Here is a 25,026-nt window from a genome sequence, read left to right on the forward strand (position 1 = left end):
AAATAAATAAAAATAAAAAAAAAATAAAAGAAAAAAAGACTTATCAAAACTGGTGAATTTTTGTGTAGCCATTTTAATACTGAAGATGGAAGAAAAACATTTTTGGTATATTATGCTTTATTATTTCAAGAAAGGTAAAAACACAACGGAAACGCAAAAAAAAAAGATTTGTGCAGTGTATGGAGAAGGTGCTGTGACTGATCGAATGTGCCAAAGGTGGTTTGTGAAGTTTCATGCTGGAGATTTCTCCCTGGACGATGCTCCACGGTTGGGTAGACCAGTTGAAGTTGATAGGGATCAAATCGAGACATTAATTGAGAACAATCAACGTTATACCACGTGGGAGATAGCCGACATACTCAAAATATCCAAATCAAGCAATGAAAATCATTTGCACCAGCTTGGTTATGTTAATCGCTTTATTGTTTGGGTTCCACATAAGTGAAAAAAACCTTCTTGACCGTATTTCCGCATGCGATTCTCTACTGAAACGTAATGAAAATGTTCTGCTTTCAAAACAAATTGTGACAGGCGATGAAAAGTGGATACTGTACAATAATGTGGAATGGAAGAGATCACGGGACAAGTGAAATGAACCACCACCAACAATACCAAAGGCCGGTCTTCATCTAAAGAAGGCGATGTTGTGTATATGGTGGGATTGGAAAGGAGTCCTCTATTATGAGCTCCTTCCGGAAAACCAAATGATTAATTCCAACAAGTACTGCTCCCAGTTAGATCAACTGAAAGCAGCACTCGATGAAAAGCGTCCAGAATTAGTCAACAGAAAATGCATAATCTTCCATCAGGATAATGCAAGACCTCATGTTTCTTTGATGACCAGGCAAAAACTGTTACACCTTGGCTGGGAAGTTCTGATTCATCTGCTGTATTCACCAGACTTTGCACCTTCGGATTTCCATTTAATTAGGTCTTTACAAAATCTCTTAATGGAAAAAGTTTCAATTCCCTGGAAGACAGTAAAAGGCATCTGGAACAATTCTTTGCTCAGAAAGATAAAAAGTTTTGGGAAGACAGAATTATGAAGTTGCCTGAAAAATGGCAGAAGGTAGTGGAACAAAAGGGTGAATACGTTGTTCAATACAGTTCTTGGTGAAAATGAAAAATGTATCTTTTATTTTTACTTAAAAGCCAAAGGCATGGGGCTTCCCTGGTGGCACAGTGGTTGAGAGCCCGCCTGCCGATGCGGGGGACTTGGGTTCGTGCCCCGGTCCGGGAGGATCCCACGTGCCGCGGAGCGGCTGGGCCCGTGAGCCATGGCCGCTGGGCCTTCGCATCCAGAGCTTGTGCTCCGCAACGGGAGAGGCCACAACAGTGAGAGGCCCGCATACTGCAAAAAAAAAAAAAAACAAAAACAAAAACCAAAGGCACTTTTTGGCCAACCCTATACAAACTTCCATTTATAAAATAAGTCATGTGGATATAATTTACAGCATCATGACTATAGTTAATGATACTGTATTGCATATCTGAAAGTTGCTAAGAGAGTAGATCTTAAAAGTTCTTATGATAAGAAAAAAATTTTGTAACTTATGTGTGGTGATGGATGTTAACTAGACTTACTGTGGTGATCATTTTGCAAGACATACAAATATTGGAAATTACATTGCACAACCTGAAACTAATAAAATGTTATATGTCAATTATACCTCAATTTAAAAAATCTATCAGAGAGATTAAGATAAAGATGATAACTTCTTAAAAGTAAAGGAGTAGTAGTAAGAGTGGAAAGGGAAGAAAAATTTTAAGAAAAAATTTAGTGGTAACATTGGAAGAGCATGTTGGTGATTGTGTGAATGATACTTGTAATAAAAAGTTAAACTCTTTTGATGTTTGACTGCAAATAGCTTTTAAGCTTCACACCTGCCTCTTCTTGTGCCCCACACCTGGGCAAGCTGAGAGGGAAGCCCAAGCACCTACAGGAGATTCAAACCACCCAATCTCCTGTCTTTCTGTCAGTCCTCACCCAGGCCCACCCCCTAACCACAATAAAAGCCTCAAGCAAGTCTGCTTTCCTTGCTCTCTCCAGCCATTTTGGACCAGCTTGAGACTGCTCTGCTCATCGCATAAACCTCAATTATGTAAGTAATAAACCTTTTTGCACCTTCAAAAATATATATGTATATAATTTTGTATTTTTTAATGTTTAAATTAATATGAATTGCCACTTTTATAATAAATGCTTAAATTGTTAAAAAAAACAATGACAGTGCTACAAAGCATGGCTTTAGAAATAAATACATGGAATTTGCATATGCATGTATATACGCATTATGAAAATGTAGAGAACCTTCATTTTTTTGGTATTATATGACCTGTGTTTTCACTTACCTTCATGTTTATTTTCACAAAAGTTCTTGAAAATTGCCTATCAGTGAACCTGTCATGGCCACATAAGACTCAATGCTTGTATCCAAGGAGACCTGTCTGTCTAATCAGAATGTTCCCTGACTTATGGGTTTTTTAGGTTTCAGAAGGTAACACTGCCCTGTTCAATTAGAATGATTTATAAGATATGCATAGTGTCAATAGCCATATCTAATACTAGGCAATTTAAGGTTGGTTTTTGTTTACATAATTATCACTGAATTCTAGACATTTAATCTTATCTTCTTAAATACCTAACTGGGAGTTAGTAAGTAAGCAATTGGTTAGGATGAATATTGAAGTTTTTACAAATCTCACTTAAATGTCTTAAATGCCCTTCTCCAGCTTTGCTGGGCCAGGGCTTTTTCCCTCCTGACCTATCAGAAATGACCTTCCCCTCACTGCTCCATCCCGAGGCATGTTACTTGATTTTGATCAGCTGCTTGGTCTCGACATTCCAATCATTTTAGATTGTGTTTTTGTAATCAACAGGAGGAGAAACAGAATTGGTATCAGATTTTAAATATCCATTCCCCATCCATTCAGAGGTCACAATCATTTCACATCACCCAGGGCGCTATGCAGAAGTATGTTGCCCAGTCTGAACACTTTTACCACTTAGTTTGGTGTCAATCCAAGAAAAGGTCAACATACTGCCTTGGAGTCGGCCTTAAGAAAGAAATGAAAATGGTGGTTTTACAACAGGAGGACATTCAAAGATAAGATTAGGTTCAAAGAGAAAAGCATTCTGAATAGTATTGCCACCTGTGACACGTTTAGAGGTTCAGTAAAATCTAAATGGAAAAGTGCCCTAAGGTAGGCAGCCCGGTAGTCAACTTTCCGGAGGGCTGAGCGTGGACGGTCTGTCATCTGGTCCAGCATCTAACACCCTTCTCCGCACCATCCTGGTGGCCTGCCTTTCTTGGTTCTATCATCTCTGTACCACTGGGCTGGAAGAAGAGAGAGACTCTCCTCTAGATTCATTCACTACTGCTGGTAGGCAGCTCTAGCAAAGGGAAATTCTCCACTAGGTCAGAATTTGTGGGTTTTTTTTTTTTTTTTTGCGTTACGCGGGCCTCTCACTGCCACGGCCTCTCCCGCCGCGGAGCACAGGCTCCAGACGCGCAGGCTCCACGGCATGTGGGATCTTCCCGGACCGGGGCACGAACCCACGTCCCCTGCATCGGCAGGCGGGCCCTCAACCAGTGCGCCACCAGGGAAGCCCCAGAATTTTGTATGAGTTGTAGAGGTTTGTTTTCCTTGGGCTTCCTGTCCCTCAGGAGCATGGTTCATTGAAAAAGGGTTTCACTTAGTCCCTCACAACGCCTACCCACCACTTTTTTTTAAGTGAAGAGAGCTCAGCTAATTGAAACTCCAAGCAGTTGTAGAGCAGCATATGTAAACTAGGAGAAGACTTTTCATTGGTTACCTCTTTTATTACATTTCCTTAAACTGAGGTATAACATACACGAGGTAAGATGCACGGATCTGAAGTATGAAGCTCAGTGACCTTTTAAACGTGTGTGAAAATACCTGTTCTCTTGGCCTCCAGCCTCAACCACTGCAGCCCGTTCTCTATGCCATCACCGGAAGGATCTTACTAAAATACGGATTTGACCGAACAATAAGAATAATGACATCAGCTGTTGCACCACCCTCACAGCAGTGATTAACTGTTAATATGTGCCAATCACTGTCCTAAGCTTTTAAATTCATGACCTCCTTCAAGATAACGCAAGTCAAGCACTTAGAACATTGGCAGGCACACAGCGAGCATTAAATAAATAACTATTATTATTTGCAAGACGCCTGAAGGTCAGTATTTTTATCGTAACCAATTTATAGGTGATAGAGCTGAGGCTTAGAAGGATTGAGTCATTTGCCCAACGTTACCCAGCTTGGATGTGTAGAGTAGGGAGCTGGGCTCCCAGAGCCCGAGTGCTGCACATTAGGCTTTAGTGCCGTCCTAGAGCCGGCATTTCTTTAATGAAAACTCCTGGAAGCCTCTTCAGCCCCTATGGGATGAGGTCTCAACTCCTTAGCAGGCCCTACAAGGGCTTCCCACAAGCTAGGTACAGACTGTCTTTCCACCCTTGCTTCCGGTTTTTATCTGCCATGCATCAATCTCCTGCTCTCTAAATAACCATCATTCATTGCTATGACCACGTATGAGTTCTGGATACTTCTGTATCTATTTCCAATTCTTACTGTAACTGTCCAAAATAGTATCGTACTCATCTTACATATAAGTAAACTGAGACATAGGAAGATTATGGGACTTGTTTCATGGTCAGAGAGCTCATCAAAGCTGGAGTCTGAACTGGGTCGTCTGACTGCAGTGTGTGACTCTTCCTACTCGGCTGCCATTCCCCTCAAGTCACATGCTCTCATACCTGGCTCAAGTGTTACCTAGTTTCTAAGGCCTTTTTGACTCTGGCCACCAGTTTACCCCTCTTGCTCTGCTGCTTTCCACAGGTATAAACAGATGACTAGTTAAGGAAGAATGGCTCTTGCTCTATTTCTATTCTAGGCCTTTCCAAGTGCATTCAACCTCTGCATTAAAAAAGCTGAAACTGAGTACTTCTGGAATATTCCTAGGGCAGGCCCTGGAATCAAATATTTAGATGGCAACTCTGTCCAAACAAAATGGCAAGTCTTTGGCCAGATGGGGTTATGGGCTAATGGCATGAGCACAGAGGGCAAATGGAGAAGTTGCTGCCAGTTAAACACCGTGTGTACTTTAGCAGAACCTCTTGGGGCTGTGTGATTCATGCACTCCTGGGACATGGATAATTCCTGAGGGATGAGCTAGCCAGCTCCTCAAACATGAGGACAATTGGAGAATGAGTTCTTTGGCAGCTGGAAAGGCCGTAGTGGGCAATTTTTGAACTGATCTTGAAAAGCATTTTATCATTGGAATAGCTAACATTCTTGTTGATTATGCAGAATGAAAAATACCAAAGCATCTGAACATTTGGTACATGTTCAGTTCCTTCGGTACCTCAAAAGTGAGTATTAATGTGCAATCTGTGTAAGTCTCACAGCTTGGGAAGCGGCTGGCTCTGCAACGACCTCCCGACAAACTATGGCAGCATTCGGTTGTGATCATTCAATCATACTTGTATTTAAGATTATAAAATAAGTCACTTGATTCTTTAGCACATTATTCTTCATAAATTTAAACTACATACATGTTTTAAGTCCCAAGCTAAAAATTCTCATTGTTAAGAAAAAGTACAGAAATCCAACTCAGAATCAGCACAATTATTAAAATAATTTACAAAGTATATTGGGTAGACAAGGTGATTCCAAAGTTGATCTACAAGAATAAAAGCATGGGCATAATAAATCAATTTTGTAAAACGAGAATATGAGATTGTATTTATACTGCCAGACATCAAAATATATCATACAATTCAAATAATTGGTGCTGGCATCAGAATTGCTATTGAGGAAGTGGAAGTGACTGCTCAGAAACAGATCCCAGAACACACATGTAATTAGATTATGATAAATATGGAATAAAAAGTAGCACAGGAAGGATGGATTATTTTTAAAAAGGAGCTGAAATGACTGCTTACCCATTTGGGGGAAAATCAAACTACATCCTCACTTTATATCATGAAGTAGAATAAATCCTGGATGTTTATTAAATTATTAAACATATAAAATTATTTTTAAAAGGCAAGAAAATGCAAACGATCATTATTTGATCTAAGCATGGTGACAGGCTTTTCAGGCTTTAAAGCCATGGAAAAATATCTCACAAGGGGAAAAATGGACAGATCTGGAAACATAAGAGTTAAACTTCTATTTACCAAAAAACATCATATATAAAATTCAAGGGCAAACAACCAAACTAGGGAAAATATCACACATAAAGTGTTGATAGCCTAATATAGAAGGAGCTCACATAACTGAAAAAACAGCCTACCCCCAAGTGGGCAAAAGATATAATCAAACAACTCATAAAAAAAAATGGAATTAGTTGGGGCTTCCCTGGTGGCACAGTGGTTGAGAATCTGCCTGCCAATACAGGGGACACGGGTTCGAGCCCTGGTCTGGGAAGATCCCACGTGCCGCGGAGCAACTGGGCCCGTGAGCCACAACTGCTGAGCCTGCGTGTCTGGAGCCTGTGCTCCGCAACGACAGAGGCCGAGGCCGCGATAGTGAGAGGCCCGCCGCAACTAGAGAAAGCCCTCGTACAGAAACGAAGACCCGACACAGTCAAAAATAAATAAATAAATTTATTTTTTAAAAAAATGGAATTAGCAATAAACATAAAAATGTTTAGCCTCACAAATCATAAAAAGTAGATATGCAAAGTCAAAAAGGAGAAATTTTTTTCTGCCTCTAATATTACCAAAGAGTTGCAGTTTTTAAATGACAACGGCTAATGCTCCAGTGATATAAAGAGAGAATTTGCTTACACTGTTGGTGTGGGTATAGATACAGTAAATTGTATCTAAAGCTTTTAAAAAGTTCAAACTCTCGGGGCTTCCCTGGTGGCGCAGTGGTTGCGCGTCCGCCTGCCGATGCAGGGGAACTGGGTTCGCGCCCCGGTCTGGGAGGATCCCACATGCCGCGGAGCGGCTGGGCCCGTGAGCCATGGCCGCTGGGCCTGCGCGTCCGGAGCCTGTGCTCCGCAACGGGAGAGGCCATAACAGAGGGAGGCCCGCATACCACTAAAAAAAAAAAAAAAAAAAAAAAAAAAGTTCAAACTCTCTACTCTAGTAGTTACTCAGGTGAATTTATCTTAAATAGTGAGAAACTAAGTGATTCTGGCACAAGGATGTATATCATAGTATTATTTATAATAATACAAAATTGGAAACCCCAAAATGTCCAATAAAAAGGAGGGTAAACTAACTACAGCAATGGGATCTTAACATAGGAATTAACAATCTTCAGAAGCAGTGGGTATTTTTAAGTTATAAGCAAGATAAAAATTTATATGCTGTAAAGAATGGCCATGTTTCATACCTATGAATGCATAGAAAAGAACTCGCTGGATGTGTGTCTCAGTGTTAACTGTGGTGGGGGCTTATGATAACAGCAGCAGCAACTAGCCCTGGCCAGGTCTGTGATCTCCTTCAATCCTCACATCATCAGTGCAGGGATCTCGCCTTCCCTGCTTTTATAGATGAGGACACTGAGTAGTGGGGCTCAAACTCAGGTCTTCAAGGGCTGCGATCTGAACCTCTCTGCCATGCTGCCAGGATGGTTATTTTCTCTCAGTAACTGCCTATACTTCCCAAATTCTCTGCAGTGAGTATACTGTTATAATCTGGGAGAAAAACACCACTTTTTAAAAAGTGAACTGGGGCCAAGAGGCCCCTGGAAGTTTTGTGTTCTGTCCCCTGACAGCCTGCGGTATGGGAGACTGTTCTGCCACTGAGTCCTCTCACTCTTCCCACTGGCTCTGGGTTCTCCTTCCGTTTCCATTTCCATTCCCTTTCTCCTACCCATTCCAGTGTAAATCTCGGAGTCACTTTGCCTAGTGAGGGAGCAAAGCCCTTGGTGCATGGCAGAGCCATCCCAGGGCTGGTCTGGCCTACTCATTTTCTTTCCTTTGCCTCCCTCTTTTCCTTCCCTCCTGCCTACCCTTAGCCTTTCCAGCACCCCCTGAGAATAAGCCTGGTTCAAAGTTCTGGTTTAACAAAACAAAACAGGGCATCCTGGGGTTAATTCTGGGCTGGCCTTTCACAGTTCTATGATTAAATTGCATTTTTCAGTGGTTCTGCCCTTAAACTCAAACTCTTTTAAAGAGAAATTTAAGGAGAGCAAAACATAGGAAACAGTGCCAAATGCCAATAACATATTTTAGTCATTTGGGGAATGGGCAGCTTTAGAAACCACAAATTCCCACTTATGCAAGGGCTACTTGAGCTTTTTCTTTATTGCTTAGTGACAGAAGCCTGGCTTTAGACCATGGTCAGAGTTGTTCTTTTGTTTTCTTTTCTCTCTCTCCGAAAACAGTTATAAAAGGCCTGAGCTATTACAACGAGAGTTGGCTACTCCTACAGCTCTAATCAAATAACAAAAATCATTTTCCACTGATGTAGTTAGTCCAGATTAAAAGGCAGATCCAAGTCTATGTCTTGGTACCTGCTATACCTGCTCAACAAGCTCAGTCAGGTGGAAACATGCACTCAAAACTTGGGAAGCTCCACCCATGTGACTTCACCACCAATTGGCAAGGCTTTGGTACCATGTGTTCAGTTAGGTGTTCTGTCTCCTTTCTCCCAAAGAAAATAACTGAAAAGGGAAGATAAGATGTGAGTATTGTTTTGTGACTATGCTTTCCACAACTATGGCTGGCGCAACACAAAATGGAAAGAATCCCAGAGAGCTCTCTTCTGTGGCCTTAGATCTATTCTGCCCATCAGGGACTATGAACCCTAACGCCAGAATCCGATGATGAGGTTCTTCTAAGCCCCTGGAGCTAGATTAAGGTGTGGCCCAGCCAGTCCTGGGGCGTGAACTGGTAAACTGTACTACATTCTCACCAAATAAATTGGAAATAAGGTGCCAGTGAGGCTGGGTTTCCATAGTCACTCCTTAAATTACTGGTAATTGTGCACTAGTCCCACTTGAGGATAAGAAGATAGCAATGAAATTTTAAAACAACTTCCTTATATAGAGTACTGAGCATTTTGGTAGTAAGCATGTGTAAGGTGTACAGAGTAACTACAAGCCAGGGAAATAGCTCTGCATTGAAGCAGCTGACAGTCATCTGAAGTAGCAATCAACTAACATGGGTGCAAGAGATTAATTTTTGTTAAATAAAGACGGAACTCAACTGATTCCCTGCAAATTGCAAACAAAATACCTAGAGAAGGGCTTCCCTGGTGGCGCAGCGGTGGAGAGTCTGCCTGCCGATGCAGGGGACACCGGTTCGTGCCCCGGTCTGGGAAGATCCCACATGCTGCGGAATGGCTGGGCCCGTGAGCCATGGCCTCTGAGCCTGCGCATCCGGAGCCTGTGCTCCGCAACGGGAGAGGCCACAGTGGTGAGAGGCCCGCGTACCGCAAACAAACAAACAAACAAACAAACCTAGAGAAAATAAGAACTATAGAAAAGTTGGAAAAGATGCAAATATCTTCAATAAAATACTGGCAAATTGAATCCAGCAACATATAAAAAGAATTATATAGTATGATCAATTGGGATTTGTCCCAGGGATGCAAGGTTGGTTTAACATCTGAAAATCAAACAATGTAATAGTTTGATTACATTAAATTACCACATTAATAGAATAAAGGACAAAAACCACATAATGATCTCAATAGATGCATAAAAAGCATTTGACAAAATCCAACACCTCTTCATGATAAACACTCAACAAACTAGGAAAAGAAGCCTGTATTAGGTTGAGGAAATTACCTGTCTATGAAAAAGTCAGTTCATCCTGAATGGTGAAAAACTAAATGCTTTCTCCTCTAAGATCAAGAACAGACTCACCACATCTATTCAACATTGTACTAGAGGTTCTAGCCAGGGTAATTAGGCAAGAAAAATAAATTTAAAACTCCAGATTGAAAAGGAAGATGTAAAACCATCTCTAGTCTCAGATGACAAGATCTGGTATATAGAAAAGCTAAAAACATTTTGCTGACGTGAAAGTCATAAAAAAAAAAACTTTTATATTTTTTAACAAGACTTTGTAACTATATTCAAATATGGTGCTTATACTCTTGGAGAGTCTGAGTGGTTAACACTATCCAGTTAAGAGTTATGGAAACATTTATTAGAAATTCCATTCAATAAGCTAAAAAGATAATGTTACTGTCAGAGCATGTAATAAATTCCTCATTTTCAACATAAAGAGGTACATATGTATTTTTTAAAATTTTATTTTATTTATTTATTTTTGGCTGCGTTGGGTCTTCGTTGCTGCGTGCGGGCTTTCCCTAGTTGCGGCGAGTGGGGGCTACTCTTCGTTGCGGTGCGCGGGCTTCTCACTGCAGTAGCTTCTCTTGTTGCGGAGCACGGGCTCTAGGTGTGCGGGCTTCAGTAGCTGTAGTACGTGGGCTCAGTAGTTGTGGCTCGTGGGCTCTAGAGCACAAGCTCAGTAGTTGTGGCACATGGGCTTAGTTGTTCCGCGACATGTGGGATCTTCCTGGACCAGGGCTTGAACCCATGTCGCCTGCATTGGCAGGCAGATTCTTAACCACTGAGCCACCAGGGAAGCCCTATATGTATTTTTATTAGTGGAAAATCAGTTTCTCTTCCCCTACCTACTAAACATATTAAATACTATTTAAATACATATTGAAAATAGGTTTAAAGAGTATCAATGAGTAGGATGCCAAATTATTAGCTGCCTGGGTATCCACATATCTCAGTCTGGCTCTGTCTCCTGCAGGTACTCTGGGTCATGGCTACTCCCAAGAGAACAAAGATGACATTAGTGTGATAGGTCTGTTCCAGCTCCCCTTGCACTAGATCATAGAAGACTGCATATGGACATGGGGCTTTAGAGTCAACTAGAAACAAGCTATTTCCATCTGCTGCTAAAACTGAGGCCAAAGGGTAGATGAGGATGAGAACCTACATGTCTCCCTATAAAGATCATTTAAGGCACAAAGGAAAGCCATGTAAGGGAGAAGGCTACTCAGACATCTTAGAGTTAGTAAAATAAAAGCTCCATGCAAGCCAGTAATATCCACTGAGAGTGATCCAGGTGCTTGGGAACGTCTTGGTCTGAGCCTAGTTTATATTCTTTTCCTTAGAGCGGTGACAATGGCAGTGATCCTGTTGCTTTGGGTTTGCTGGCCAACGCTAGTCTTGAACTTGCCAGATCTTCCCTGGCTAACTCGCACATATTCTGAAAAACCACCTTAAATCCTGCTTGGAGTCCTTGAACTTTGCTTCTTGTTTGTGCTTTCGCCCTATAGTTAACCCTTCTAACTCTAGTCTTCTTGACTTCGGGCATTTTGGGCCCCCTGCTTTCTCTTTTACAGATCTTTCTGTATCTCCAGATGGCCTCTTTCTAGATCAACTCTGAAATCTCATGTAAAATACTAATGTGTTGGTCAAAACAATGAAGAAACAGAGACAGAAAAATAACAACCTTTTAAAATCTTCTTAAAACTGTCCAATTTTTTTAGCTTCCCTTTCTCCTGAGTCCCAGAAACAACAGTAGCTACATTAAAGAAAAACAAAACAAGAAAAAAACAATAACTCCTTACGTATTTCTCAACTATGCTCTGAACTTTCCACTCTGGAAGTGAAAATGAAATAAACATATCTTAGCAAGTATAAGTATTCCAATGGATTGGTTGCTCACAATAGTTATTTCAGATACTACATCTTTCAAAAACTATCTTATTAATAATTAGCATTGCAGTACTAATAGGAAAACTATAAACCTAGAGAACAGACATAAGAGAATTCCATAAACAGGAGTTATTAAATAATTTCCCTGAAGAAAATGCTTGAATGTACTTCAGAAAGGATTGGCATGATGATTCTACATCACCCTTCCTGAAGTACTCAGGGCTGCTGGGCAACTGAGAGGAATCATACCATGAATAGACTGCCTAAGCAATGGCACCCAGATTACATGTTTTCTGGATCGGTACAATTTTTAAAAAGTGTCCAGTTTTTAATTTTGCCTAGTAAGGACATTAAGAACAAAACAAAACCTTTCAGCCACTATCACCAGCATTTCACAAGAAAGGAAGGGGATTTTAACACCAAAAAAGTAGAAACAGTATGATTTCAGAAAAATATTTTCAACTGAATATGTGTGGTATTATTAAAAATTCACCACATTATATTTTTCTCCCTTCTGCATGACCTGGTGAAAACTCCATCCTGGATGAGTCCTCAACCCACAGAGGGAAGTTGGAATTTTTCTGTGATAAGAGAACAAGGATCTCACTATTTGCTAAACCTATTGCTTTAAAGTGAATTTCAAAATAGAAGAATTGGGAAAGTGTTTCCCAAACTTCAATCATTTGAAACACCTTCACAAACATTTTCATAGCTGCATTCCACATGTGTTAATTTTCAATTGAGTCATTTGTTTGCTTAAATAAATTATTAAAAAATGAAAGTCATATATGAATACCATAAATGCAAAGCCAGTATCCCTTGCCATGAAATCAAGATAACCCAACTGCTGGAAGGCCCTGAGCCTACAGCTAACTGTTGAAAAGGGAGATACGCAGGTGTTAGGGGTTCAAGTCACACCAGCACCAGAATGAAACTTTGCTTGATATAACCTCAAGGACAGGAAGAGAACGGAAGAGAATAACTTTCTTATTATGTAATTAAATGTCATTTAATGCTATGACCATGTACTGCCTAAAAGCATCTCTTATATCAACTAATATCATTTTGGTAGACATTCCATGGAATCAGAGGTATCCTCACATAGTAATTAAGAGCAATGGCTAACTCGGTTCAAATTCTGAGACTTTTCCACGTACCAGCTGGTGACCTTGAGCAAGTCATTTCCTTCTCTGCTTAAGGTTTTTATCTATGAAGTGGGGATAACGATAATACCCACTTCATTGTGAGAAGCAAACGAGTAGATACAGGTAAAGCTCTTAGAATGGTAAGCAACAGATATTAAGAGCTTAAAAATGTTAATATCAATAGTTATCCTTACTATCCCACACTCTGAGAAACACCAAAGGTCTAGGCATCTGTTAGACTATATCAGGCATATAGTGATACAGTAATGTATTTCTGGAGAGAACATGTAGCTAGAGAATAAGAATGACAATTCCTTTGCTAATGTGAATTAAAATGAATAACTTGGTACTCGTGCATCTAAGGCAACTTAATGTTCATTTGGTTTAAGTTTCCTTCCATGGACCATTTTCTAGGTCAAGAGCAAGTCTGAATGATATATCTTTGTCTTTAAGGCATAGTACACAATGTGTTTGACACAAAAAAGATTACACCATAGAGAAAGGCTTTCAGGATCTTAACTGCAAGTCACTACTTAGGTAAACAAGGCCATCCAAATATATTAGGCTTTTAATTATGAAGTTACTGTCTCCTCTTGTTAGAGTAAACAATAGAATTAACATAGGATTTAACCCTTAGAGTGGGGAGATTTAACCCTCACATGTTATGATTTAATTTATATTACGACATACAGTACAGGAGGACTTACTCATCACCAAATCATCAAATAAATAAGCTAACATCAAAAAGCAGTAGTTCTAGGGGGCTCCTGAGATGGATTAGTTGGTCTTGAACAAGAAAGACATATATTAACATATCTTAAGCTGTTGCCTTTCATGTGTCTCATCCCTTTTGTCCCTGGAACTATATTTAGTACAGTGAGAACAACAGCGCTGCCAGGACAGTCAAGTAGAAAAAGAGGGTATTAATTTAGTAGATCTTGGTCAAGGTTAGGGCAAGAGATAGTGGACAAGTACATATTTAGTTTATTAAACTACAAGATAAGGTCAAATTGAAAATTTATAGTAATCTCTAGACCCTCTAATGGGTCTACTTGATGGCGGCTTCATTCAAAGGATCTGCATTTTAAAAATATCTTCTCCACAGTCTCTGTCCATTCACTGTAGGGCAGTTTCTTCCATCGCTACAACATGCTTCTTGGTAACATCTCTTTTTCCTCCTCTTCCTCTCCACTCAACTTTGGCTGTTTCTTCCTCTAGTATCTCAAGTTGAACATTTCAGCTTCTCCTTTTTTTGCTGTCATGATCCCCCATTTATAACTTGCCTCCCTTTTCTCTACAGCCCTCTTCAATGCTAGGCTTCTCTTCTGATGAGACCAAGTTATCATCCTCATTTTCCTTGCTCTTTCAGGCAGGTCTCCCAACTTTACTAGCGAATTCAGCATGAAACATTATTCTTTCTTAAAAAATGTTATCTGGGCTTCCCTGGTGGCGCAGTCATTGAGAGTCCGCCTGCCGATGCAGGGGACACGGGTTCGTGCCCCGGTCCGGGAAGATCCCACATGCCGTGGAGCAGCTGGGCCCGTGAGCCATGGCCGCTGAGCCTGTGCGTCCGGAGCCTGTGCTCCGCAACGGGAGAGGCCACAACACTGAGAGGCCCGCGTACCGCAAAAAAAAAAAAAAAAAAAAAAAATGTTATCTGTCCTTTCCTACTTCTCTTCCTCCTCCCATACAGTCAAGGACATTTTTGGGGAAAGTTCCTCCACTCTACTCTTATGTCTGTAAGTAACAGAATGTTCCAAATTCTGGAAGTGGAATTAGGTCACATCTTTTCATTTTCCTTTGCACCTTTTCCCTAGGACTTACTTCTTTTAGAAGGCTTAGCTTGAGAACTGTACCAAAAAAGAGGAGAATGAGCTCAGATGCAAGGCAGTAAACTCCCTTCCCCTTTCTTTTTATTTCTTTTTAAAAATATCTTTATTGGAGTATAATTGCTTTACAATGCTGTGTTAGTTTCTGTTGTACAACAAAGTGAATCAGCTATACGTATACATACATCCCCATATCCCCTCCCTCTCCCTTCCCCTTTCTTTACTGAGTTTGCATCTGGTCTGGGTATCTAATCAAAAAGAGTGCCCAGGGTTGGAGCTCAATAAACCTTAACTACTTACAGTGGCTCTAGCTTTTAGTGAGCCTTACACCCTACCTATAAATGACCTCTATGCTCTGGGGTAAATTAACTCTTTTGGATCTGTCCGATTCCTTTACAATGACCTGATGGGTCATTTATGAAAGTATAATAGTGCCCTAGAAATGTCATGCTACCACCAAAATACATATACATTCATGGGGAGTCTTCAGGATGCTGGGCACGGTTCCAGGTGCTGGGGTTATGGGGGAACAACTCCGACAGGCCCTGTTCTCCTGGAGCAATGACTTCCTGAGAGTATTTAAAGGCCAAGGAAAATGATCACAGTCACACTGGTCAAGGAAACCAGATTAAAACCATCCTATTAAGGAAGAGGGGAGCAATTCGTTGGTGGATGGGCCACTGTTAATAAAAATTCCACCTCCCTGAACTAGGATACACATTTAAGAGTGGGCAGGAGGTTTAAAAAAAAAAAAAAATCCTAACCCAACCCCAAAGATAATGGGAATCATCTGTTCTGCTCTCATGTGCAAACCTATAATTTATGGAAAGATGGGAAAGAGAAAGTCCCTGAGGAGACCCAGCCAAGTTCTGCGGTGAAAATTCAACTGTACTCGAAGCTCAGACTGGAAGAGGTGGGGGTGGAGAGGAGCAAGAAGCCACAGGAAAAATAACACGTCCCGAGGCAGCCAGCTCCCTCTCCTTTCCCACTTCCAATGCCACTCCTGGGCCAAGCTACCCTCCTCTTCTCCTCCTGCCACCTCCAGCCCCTCCCCATTCATGGTTATTGCTTTTTCCTCTTTATTTTTCATTCATTTTTTAAGAATCCCAAGCTGGCTGTAGTGCTCGTAATTCCTGTCACAAGGGAATGTCAACAGTATAAATTATAGGGCATCCTAGGAAGCAGGTAGTTGAGATCAAGTGAGAATGTATGTTATTAAATTAAAATGGAGTTACCAGGAATCTTCAGATTACGGAGAAGAGACCATTTCCTTAAATACATGACTGTGTATACTATGTATTTGCATATATATTTGAGCACACTTACATATATAGTAATTTACTACTAAAGAATATGCTATAAGACCTGATAGTAGCAAAGGCCATCATTAAGTGCAATGTCCCTAGGAATATCACCCTACCAAACTCTGATTTTGAATTTCTGCTCTATCAAGATGGCTACATATTGTCTTTTTTTTGCTTCTTCTATCGGGGTATCACTACTTAGCTTTAAAATATTGCTTTTAAAGAGTATGGTTATTAACAAGTCAACTACTGTTTTCAATGTATTTTTTAAAATGCCAGCATTAGTGCTGGGCCATTTGAAAACATCTTCATTACACTTAATAATTTGCTAAGGTACTTTGATAAAATTTCAATATATATTTTATTAGTTTCCTTATAAGTCATGTAAGGTAAATTATTATCCATGTCAGAGATGGAGAAATTGAAGCCGTCTAAACTACAAAAGATTGGTAGTAGAGGTAGAATTAGGATGTGAAATATATGTCAAACTGTCCAGGGAGGGAATCCCCTTTGTAACATTTCAGAGTTTCTAATGTCAGTTAAGGTGTTCTTCCTATTCACGGATAGCTAGAACTGCTAGTCAGAATAAAAGGCACAGAGAAAGGAAGCGCCTGTGGTCATAGGGTGCATGCTAAAGCCTCATTAGTGCTGTAAATCAGCTGAATCTTGTCAATAATACGGTGAGGGACTTTCAAGAGCAGCATTCACTATATGTCAGGCATTCTTCCAAGTACGTTATGTATTTGTAACTCGCTTAACTTCACCATCTTGTGAGGTAGGTACTTTAATCATACCCATTTTACAGGTAAGGAAGCTGAGGCATAACAGTTTAAGTGACTTGCTCAAGGTCACACAGCTGGAAGGAGTGCAGCTAAGATGCAAACCCAGGCTGCTGGCTCCAGACTATACCCTCAACTACTGTGCTAAACTGCCTTTCAGAGGGCATGCTGGAGCCACACAACAGACCGTGAATATTTAAAGGTTTACTGGGAAGTCAGGTGTTTGAACTCAGGACCAAATAGTACTAAAGAGAAAAACAAAAGATAAATGTTGGTGAGGACTTCAGTTCACAAATGCTCACTATGCAACAACAGAGCTTGTAGTAATGCACAGCCCCTTTCGAGTTCATTCTCAGTCCTGTCTTCCTCTTCTAATAACTGATTCATTCATTCACCCATGTTTATTGGGCACTTCCTCTTGCCCAGGCACTGTTCTTAGTAGCAGCATGGATAAGATAAAGACTTGCATTCAAGGTTGACTCTTTCACTTACGGATTGTTTTAAAAAGCTCTTGTGAACAGGCCTAAGAACCAAGCAACTCAGGTGACATTTTATTTTGGGAATGCAAAACAGTCTTGGCAAGAATCATCAAACCACCTTTTCTGCTCCCAGCCTGGGAACTGAGGACACCCCACTGGGCCAGCCCCTCTGGACCCTGGATGTGAGGGGTTGGTCCTTCCTCCTAAATGCATCTCTCCTCCCAGTTCAGAGGACTCTTTCAGCACACTGCCCACGAGCACGTGTATCTCATCTTACGTGCATTTTTAATTCACTGCATCACAGTACCTAGCAGTTAACAAATACATGAAAGGTTGTAAAATATAGTCAAGGAGTACTTTCTTGAGAAGCTCATGATCATTTAAGAGTATTCTTTCATTATTATTATTATTGTGGTAAATATATGTAGCATACAATTTACCATTCTAACATTTTTAGGTATATCTCATCACTTTTGATCAGTTATACTTCATGGATTACTTTTCTAAACGCTATGAATACTACAGCTTAACCATGTCGTGGGTAATAAAATCACCATTCAGACAATGAGCTGGTGTGCTGGCCACAGTAGTGTCTCAAAGACCAGCTTCTCTCCCATATTGGGAGGACTTCAGTCCGTGTCGTGCCCCTTCCCTCCCCACCCTCGATGGACTCAGAAGCTAGCTCCGAGGTCTGAAGTTTCTTTGCCTCCCTCATCCTAAGCAGCTGAATCAACTTCTCTCTCCACCCCTTTCATTATCCCATTCCATCCACCCCATTGCCATCAGCGGGGTGGAGACTCAGCTTATAAGTGTGCAGAAGAAAACCCCAGAAGCAAGAAACTAGAATAACTTGCTCCTGCTAACAAAACAAACCAGAAAACACAGTAGGGGCCAAGACCTCACAGTCGCTGAGTTCCAAATCCTTCCTTATCCCAAGGAGACAGACTGCCTGCCTCTCTATTCTAAGCTCAGGCAATGTGGCTTAAGCAAACGCATAGGAGGAATTCAAGCCTCAAGATCCATTTTCAGCTTCCCCCAGATCTTCATGTGCCTTTTTATCCTTACTCCATCTTGCCCAGCCAAATGTGAAAGCCTGTGTAAAGACCATTACATGTCTCACTTTGAAAGGACTTTAATGCCCTTATGAACTAACTCCTGGCTGAAATCTTTGGTCCCATGGAGACAGAGAAAGCAGCAGCCAGCTGGAAAACAAAAAAAGAGTTGTTATCTCTACATTAAATTAAACTCAGATCTGCTTAATATCTTGGCCAACTTATGCCACAACTATTTTGGCCCTTTCTGCCACCCCAAAGTCTTCTGCGGCCAAAATGTACCATTGTGCTGCTGTCTGACACTGCGCCAGCAGGCCTGTGCCAAAGCCAAGTAACACCCTTCCTTCTTCGGGTTTTGGGATAGCAGGGGAGGGTTGCTAATTCCTTTTGTGACCACTGACTAAGAGCTGAGTGGCCAACAATTTGGTAAATTATATACACACCTAAAATGTCAGCTGCATCAGAGATTTTTGCTCTCTGTCTTTCCAGTAGCTGGGGGGAAACTTTAGGCTAAAGGCAATTCTAGAAGAGTTGGGTTTCCTAACCACATTCTGTGGGAGGGATGCTAGCAGAACTCCAAGCATGCAGGATCCCGAGCAGCAAAGAATCATCTTTGATAAGTGTATATGCCAATGATTCAAACCAATGGAAAGGGATGGGAATTAAAATTAGTCACAGTTATGAGAACACACACACACACACACACACACACACACACACACGCTAGCAGAACTCCAAGCATGCAGGATCCCGAGCAGCAAAGAATCATCTTTGATAAGTGTATATGCCAATGATTCAAACCAATGGAAAGGGATGGGAATTAAAATTAGTCACAGTTATGAGAACACACACACACACACACACACACACACACACACACACACACACACACAAAAGGAGAGAGAGAAGCTCTACCACAAAAGTCCTTTTTGGAATCAGACTAGCTGTAAATACAAAAACACACATGGACACAGGTCAGCCATAGCTATGAATGTAGAATGTGTTAACTCCAAACTTTTGAAACACAAAAAGCAAATTCATAGCGTCACAAATCCATATGTATTTAGCCTGCATTCCTTTTTGGACTATAAGTTAATATATTCTGTGGGTTATCCAGTTCTTTGTTCTAGAAATTTGCTGTTTTTGACAACTACAGGTCAATGGGTCGGACAGAATGGAAATATTCTGACCACCATGCCAGTGGTCAAAACGGATCTGTAAAAATTTTAGGGGCTATGGCCTGTGTAGGGGAACTAGGTGGGGGGCTGGGCCTGACTACTATGAGCACACTGGCTACACCAAGTGTCCTGGGCTCTGGATTTGTGCCACGTGTTGGCCCTCTGGCTAGCGATGGGTGCATGGGCACCTTGTTCTGGTCCCCTCCTTGCCATAGTATTCCCTCCCTCCACCCAGTGAAAGACTTGGTGGGGCTTTAGCAATGGTGGGGCTGGGCCTTGCTGCCAGGTGGATCTTGCTACCAGTTTGCCTCTAGAAATAGAGAATGTCAGTGCTGGAAGCAGACGGTACAGTGTAGCAGCTCGGAGCGCGTGCCCGCTGGCGAAGGGAATACCTACAGCTACAACAGTAATCAGGCAGCGGGTAGTAGTTGTTATTTATGTTTTGGTAAGTCTGAAAAATTTCATACAAAATTGAAAAAGCAAAATAGTATGTGCTAGAACAGGACAGCCTGGGTCCTGGCTCCTCCACTTTAGCTAGATGATTTTGGGCAAGTTCATCCCACTGGCAAAAGGTGGACGATAATCGTCCCGTCTTACTTAGAGGGCTGTTGTGAGGATTAAATGAGATAATCCACGTAGATTTCAAACAAGATCTGGCCTAAAGTAAGCACTCAATAATACAAGTAACTAACATTTCTTGAGCATATAATAAAAAGTAGCCATGGTTAATCTAATTATTAGTACAACCTTCTCATCTTACAAAGATTTTAAGTGCCAGAGATAGGATGTGACTTGGTAAGGGATAGACTGCTATTGTTACCTTGGGTAGTAGGTTTCCTGAATGTTCCTTTCTCCTTCTCCTTGACTAAGTGCTATGACATGAGAGTGGAGTGAGCAGGCCCCTGGGCTTCAGTGAGACTGTGCCTTAACCACTCTGGGGGTGAAGCCCGCAGGCTGAGAATCCTGGCCCTTTCTAGCCCCTTCTACCTGCCTGTAGGATGATGAGTCCCTACCCCCAGCAGGCAGTAGGCAGAGAAAGGAGAAAAAGGTGAAACTCCAATCAGCAGTTTTATTACCCACCATTGCCTAGACTTTCTCTGTACCCTTGACCTCTCCTCCAGCCAAGAATCCATTCACAGTATCCTTCCCTGGATTTCCTTTTCTCATCAGGTCTACACCTTCCCTTATTAATGCCCCAACTTTTTTTTTTTTAATATTTATTTATTTGGTTGCGCTGGGTCTTAGTTGCGGCAGGTGGGCTCCTTAGTTGCGGCTCACCAGCTCCTCAGTTGCAGCATGTGAACTCTTAGTCACCGCATGCATGAGGGATCTAGTTCCCTGACCAGGGATCGAACCCGGGCCCCCTGCATTGGGAGCATGGAGTCTTACCCACTGCGCCACCAGGGATGCCCTGCTCTATCCTTTTACTGTCTGAGCTGCGGTGGGATCTCTGCTGTTAGCACCGAGAAAACCAACCCACCGTTCACCAGATAACCTGAGTGACGCTGCCCATCTTAGTAACAAACCCACTACATGGCATATTCTCTTCCGCATGTTTTTATTGGCCAACTTTTGTGTGCTGGGCATTGTTTCGAACTGCCACTGGATTGTAAGGTATTACAAAGACAATTTGTGTTTAAGGAATATATGAAATCAGTAATATTTGACTTGTTTTTGTAAGCTGTCTTTTAGGCTGTATTTGTGAAAACGTTTCAAACTTCTATTTAATGACAAGTTGAAATACCAGCTGACCTTTGGCAAATGGAAATCTTGCATTTGTCACTTAGAACTGAAGGGACTAAGATCTGGCTCTCCTCCCAGGTTCCTGGCTGTGCCCAGAGCTTGGCTGCTTTATGCAAACTGGCTGGGAAACCCCAGAAAGTAGATACAGGTAGAGTGGCTTCCACAACTTAATCGCTTCTCAACGATTCTATAATCATGGAACCAGAGTCCCAGAGCTGGAAAGGGCTTTAAAAATTGCTTAATTCAACCTTTTCACATCACAAATGAGGAAACTCAGGACCCAAGAAGTGAGGTGATAAAGGCAGTTTTTATCCAAATGCACCTGTGATTCTCCTCTTGGGAACAGAGGAGCCAAAGCCAGAGAAGAAGGTGGTCCAAAGTTGTATATACCGTATGAAATTGTCATTTAAAGATGCCATATAGCTTTAGCCACATGGGTTAACAGGGTTGAGAATAATCCCTGTGAGGGTTAAGTTAAAAATGCATTGTTGTTGTTGTTTTTTTTTTTTTTAAAAAGAAACTTGGCTTTTATAAGCTATGAGAAGTGATAGGGATGGGGATATTTTCAGAGGTAAGCTGTGTTTCCACTCCTGACTAAGACATAATGGAACACATGGATTCAGGGGGACGCGTGGGATTTTAACACAATTCAACATCAGTTAATTCTAAGAGTAAAGGCCCTTCAGTCCAGCTCCCTTCCACCTCAACGTTAAAGGAAGCTAGAAAGCCAATTACACTCGCAGCAGGGCCTCTCCCCAACTGCAAGGGAAGAATGTACTGCAAATCTGTGTGTGCTTTACAAGCTAGTAAAACTATAATTGCAGGTGGGAAGGAACATGGGTTCTCTTTGTTTCTGCCAACATTTCAGTCTGGTAAGCTCCTCCCTTCTATAGTTGCAGAAATAGCGTGGACTCAGTATTTTTTTTTTAGGTATTCCATGGTTCTATAGGTATTCCATGGTTCTATAAAACTTACCGAATGCTTTTTGTTAAAACTGAAAAGACATCTGTGCGCAGGCCACCGAAAGGGCATGCATTCTTCAGAGACAGGTGCTGAATGTGCCTACCTTTATTTGGAAGCCAAAACCCACCTTCTGGTTCAAGCTCTGAAGGTCTCTCAGCAAGACTAACAAAGGTGGCGAGGCTGGGAGGGTAGTACCTGACTTGCTCTAGCAGAGCCCTAGGGAGACCTTGTTGCCTGGGGAGAAGGTGTGGGGTAGGGGGCTCTCCAGGTGCAATTCCCCTGTGGGGTCACTGGGGACGTCTGGTCTAGGACCACCCTGGAGGCAGGAGGAAGCTTTCCCTATCAAGGTGCTGCTCCATATGGTGACTGTGCAACTGTTGCTGCAGCAGGATCCTGTGGTCTAGACACCCTTGCAGAATCTGAGAGGCAGAACTGGGGTGTAGCCAGCATTACTTCTGTGGTGACAACTGTAGTCTAGTGTCCACAGATGCAGAGTCTTGGTGCCACTGAAGAAAGCTACAGGGAGCCATTTATAAAAGTCCACATCTCCTAGCAACACTATACCAGTACTTGTACCACTGGTACAGCTCCTATCTCCTAAGCCCTACGTGTTAAGCAGAGTTCTAAGTGTCATACATGTTAACTCCTCTAGGCCTCATAAACACATTTTGGGGCAGGTACTATTATTATCCCTACTTCAGAAATGAAGTGCTTCTCGAGGCACCAAGTGAAGTGACTTGCCCAAGGTCACCTAGTGAGTCTGGGGTGAGCATCTGAATGTGGGCAGCCGGTCTCCAAGGCTCCAGTGCATAACCACTGCACCGTTCAGCCCCTCTGCAATGCCCAAGGTCGGGTATCATCACCCCTTTGGAGACCTTTGCTCCAGGCAGAAACTTCATCCCATGTTTGGCCTCACACTGGCCTGCTGGTCTCCTAAAAGCTCCTGACAGCCGTCTTAGTTTTGATTTCTATTTAATTTTCCACCTCACAAAGCAGTGACAGGGAGGGAGAAGCTGGTGATACCTTTTGAATATGATTTATTAACCAATAGCTCGAGGAAATGTAGGGCTTCCTTGCTGCCACCTGACCTTGTCTTCAGCCTTCCGAATGTTTGCATTACTGCCCTGACCTTGCAAAGTGACCTGGAATAGCTTGCCTGTTTCCTTGTGTGAGTGTCCACTTTCAGAGCCCAGCTGTCAGCCTGTGTAAGTCTGTCAGTTAGCAACTCAGGGGTTCGGAATGGGGTCTGCAGCCTTTTGAGGAGCAAAATCTAACGCTAACCTCCAAATTCCTTCTCGTAATTGAGCATTCATTAGTTTGACGGAACAAAAGCAGGCATTCTCTTTTATAAAGCAGAGGTCAAAACCAGTAGCTGTGTTTTGTTTGGCCTGCAGAGTGTTTAAACATTGAGAAATTGCACATAAAAATACGAATTTCCGGCTTCTCTTGGAAAACGGGAAGGGATGACAGCTCTGGGGCTCTGAGTACCAGCTGTCCCCTTCAGAGAGGGATGCTCTCTCCGGCCTCTCATCATGGCCTGAAGTCTCACCTCAGGCCTGCTTCGGGCACGGGCGCCACTTTCCTGGCCTCTGCAGCAATCGGAGTCAACAAAACCCTGTCCTGAAGCCCTATTTCGCTCCTCTAAAATGTGAAATGGCTTGGTTAGGCTGGTGTACCAGGACAGAGCTTGGAGAGCTGGTGTTCCCAGAGGGCAGGTGCTGTGCCTTTTCTCTCCTGTCCCTGCACTTGGCATGGTAAGTGTCTGGTACATAACAGACATTTATCACTTTCTTCTTACGGATGAATAAGTGAGTGACTAGCTCTCTGGAAGAGAGTGAGTTTCTGAGTGACAGAAACCAGCTCCCCAGCTACGGAAGTCCAGGCTTATGAATGCTTCAATAGCTTTTTGAATGACCGAGGCACCCTACACCTTTTCTTTATTTTTTGTGCTGTAAAGATCTTTCCTGCTGTCACAAATGAGATTGAATCTTGTTTAAAATTCCAGAAGCAAGTATGTTGATGGTTTACTAGAATTTAGCCAGAAATTAAAATAAAAAACAAAGAAAAATGTGAAGAGCTGCCCCCGTCAACCTTAAAATTTTTCCTCAGAAAGATGGGGGTGATATTACTGAAAAGCAGCAAGTTCCAAATGTAGATGGAATTGCGGGCCACTAACACATGCAGCCAACAGTTCTCGCTAAGACACACGAGCTAATGCAGTCCTGTGAGGCTGCCATGCTTCTTGGCTCCATCTCTAGAACATCAGGCGAATGAACTTTGTCTCTCTCTTTTTTAAATTTTATTGAAGTATAGTTGATTTACAATGTTGTGTTAATTTCTGCTGTACAGCCAAGTGACTCAGTTATACATATATATATATTCTTTTCCATATTTGTTTCCATTATTGTTTATCACAGGATATTGAATATAGTTCCCTGTGCTCTACAGTAGGACCTCGTTGTTTACCCATTCTATATGTAATAGCTTGTGTCTGCTAATCCCAAACGCCTGATCCTTCCCACCCCTCCCCCCTCCCCCTTGGCAACCACAAGTCTGTTCTCTATGTCTGTGAGTCTGTTTTGTAGCTATGTTCACTTGTGTCCTGTTTTAGGTTCCACTTACAATGTTGTGTTAATTTCTGCTGTACAGCCAAGTGACTCAGTTATACATATATATATATTCTTTTCCATATTTGTTTCCATTATTGTTTATCACAGGATATTGAATATAGTTCCCTGTGCTCTACAGTAGGACCTCGTTGTTTACCCATTCTATATGTAATAGCTTGTGTCTGCTAATCCCAAACGCCTGATCCTTCCCACCCCTCCCCCCTCCCCCTTGGCAACCACAAGTCTGTTCTCTATGTCTGTGAGTCTGTTTTGTA

The 25,026-nt window shown here is 41.9% G+C and overlaps 1 protein-coding gene across 9 annotated transcripts in view; it reads right to left on the reverse strand.

Annotated features, from left to right (window-relative positions):
- PLEKHM3 (pleckstrin homology domain containing M3) overlaps positions 1 to 25,026 on the reverse strand; it is a 199,452-nt gene that overhangs the window by 55,296 nt on the left and 119,130 nt on the right. The window contains exons 7-8 of one of the 9 annotated variants that reach the window (XM_028481393.2): positions 18,327 to 18,408; positions 14,494 to 14,665 (exon numbers count right to left, since the gene is read on the reverse strand). The exons of 4 other annotated variants lie outside the window; for them this stretch is intronic. In XM_028481393.2, coding sequence (XP_028337194.1) covers positions 18,355 to 18,408 — 54 coding nt within the window. In that variant the 3' untranslated portion in view covers positions 14,494 to 14,665; positions 18,327 to 18,354. Of the gene's footprint in view, positions 1 to 14,493; positions 14,666 to 14,878; positions 18,409 to 25,026 lie in introns of those variants that run through there. 4 more of the 9 variants (XM_028481392.2, XM_028481391.2, XM_028481381.2 and 1 more) reach the window with 4 other exon arrangements.

The sequence above is a fragment of the Physeter macrocephalus genome, chromosome 2, assembly GCF_002837175.3.
Source record: "Physeter macrocephalus isolate SW-GA chromosome 2, ASM283717v5, whole genome shotgun sequence".
In the NCBI taxonomy this organism is placed as follows: domain Eukaryota; kingdom Metazoa; phylum Chordata; class Mammalia; order Artiodactyla; family Physeteridae; genus Physeter; species Physeter macrocephalus.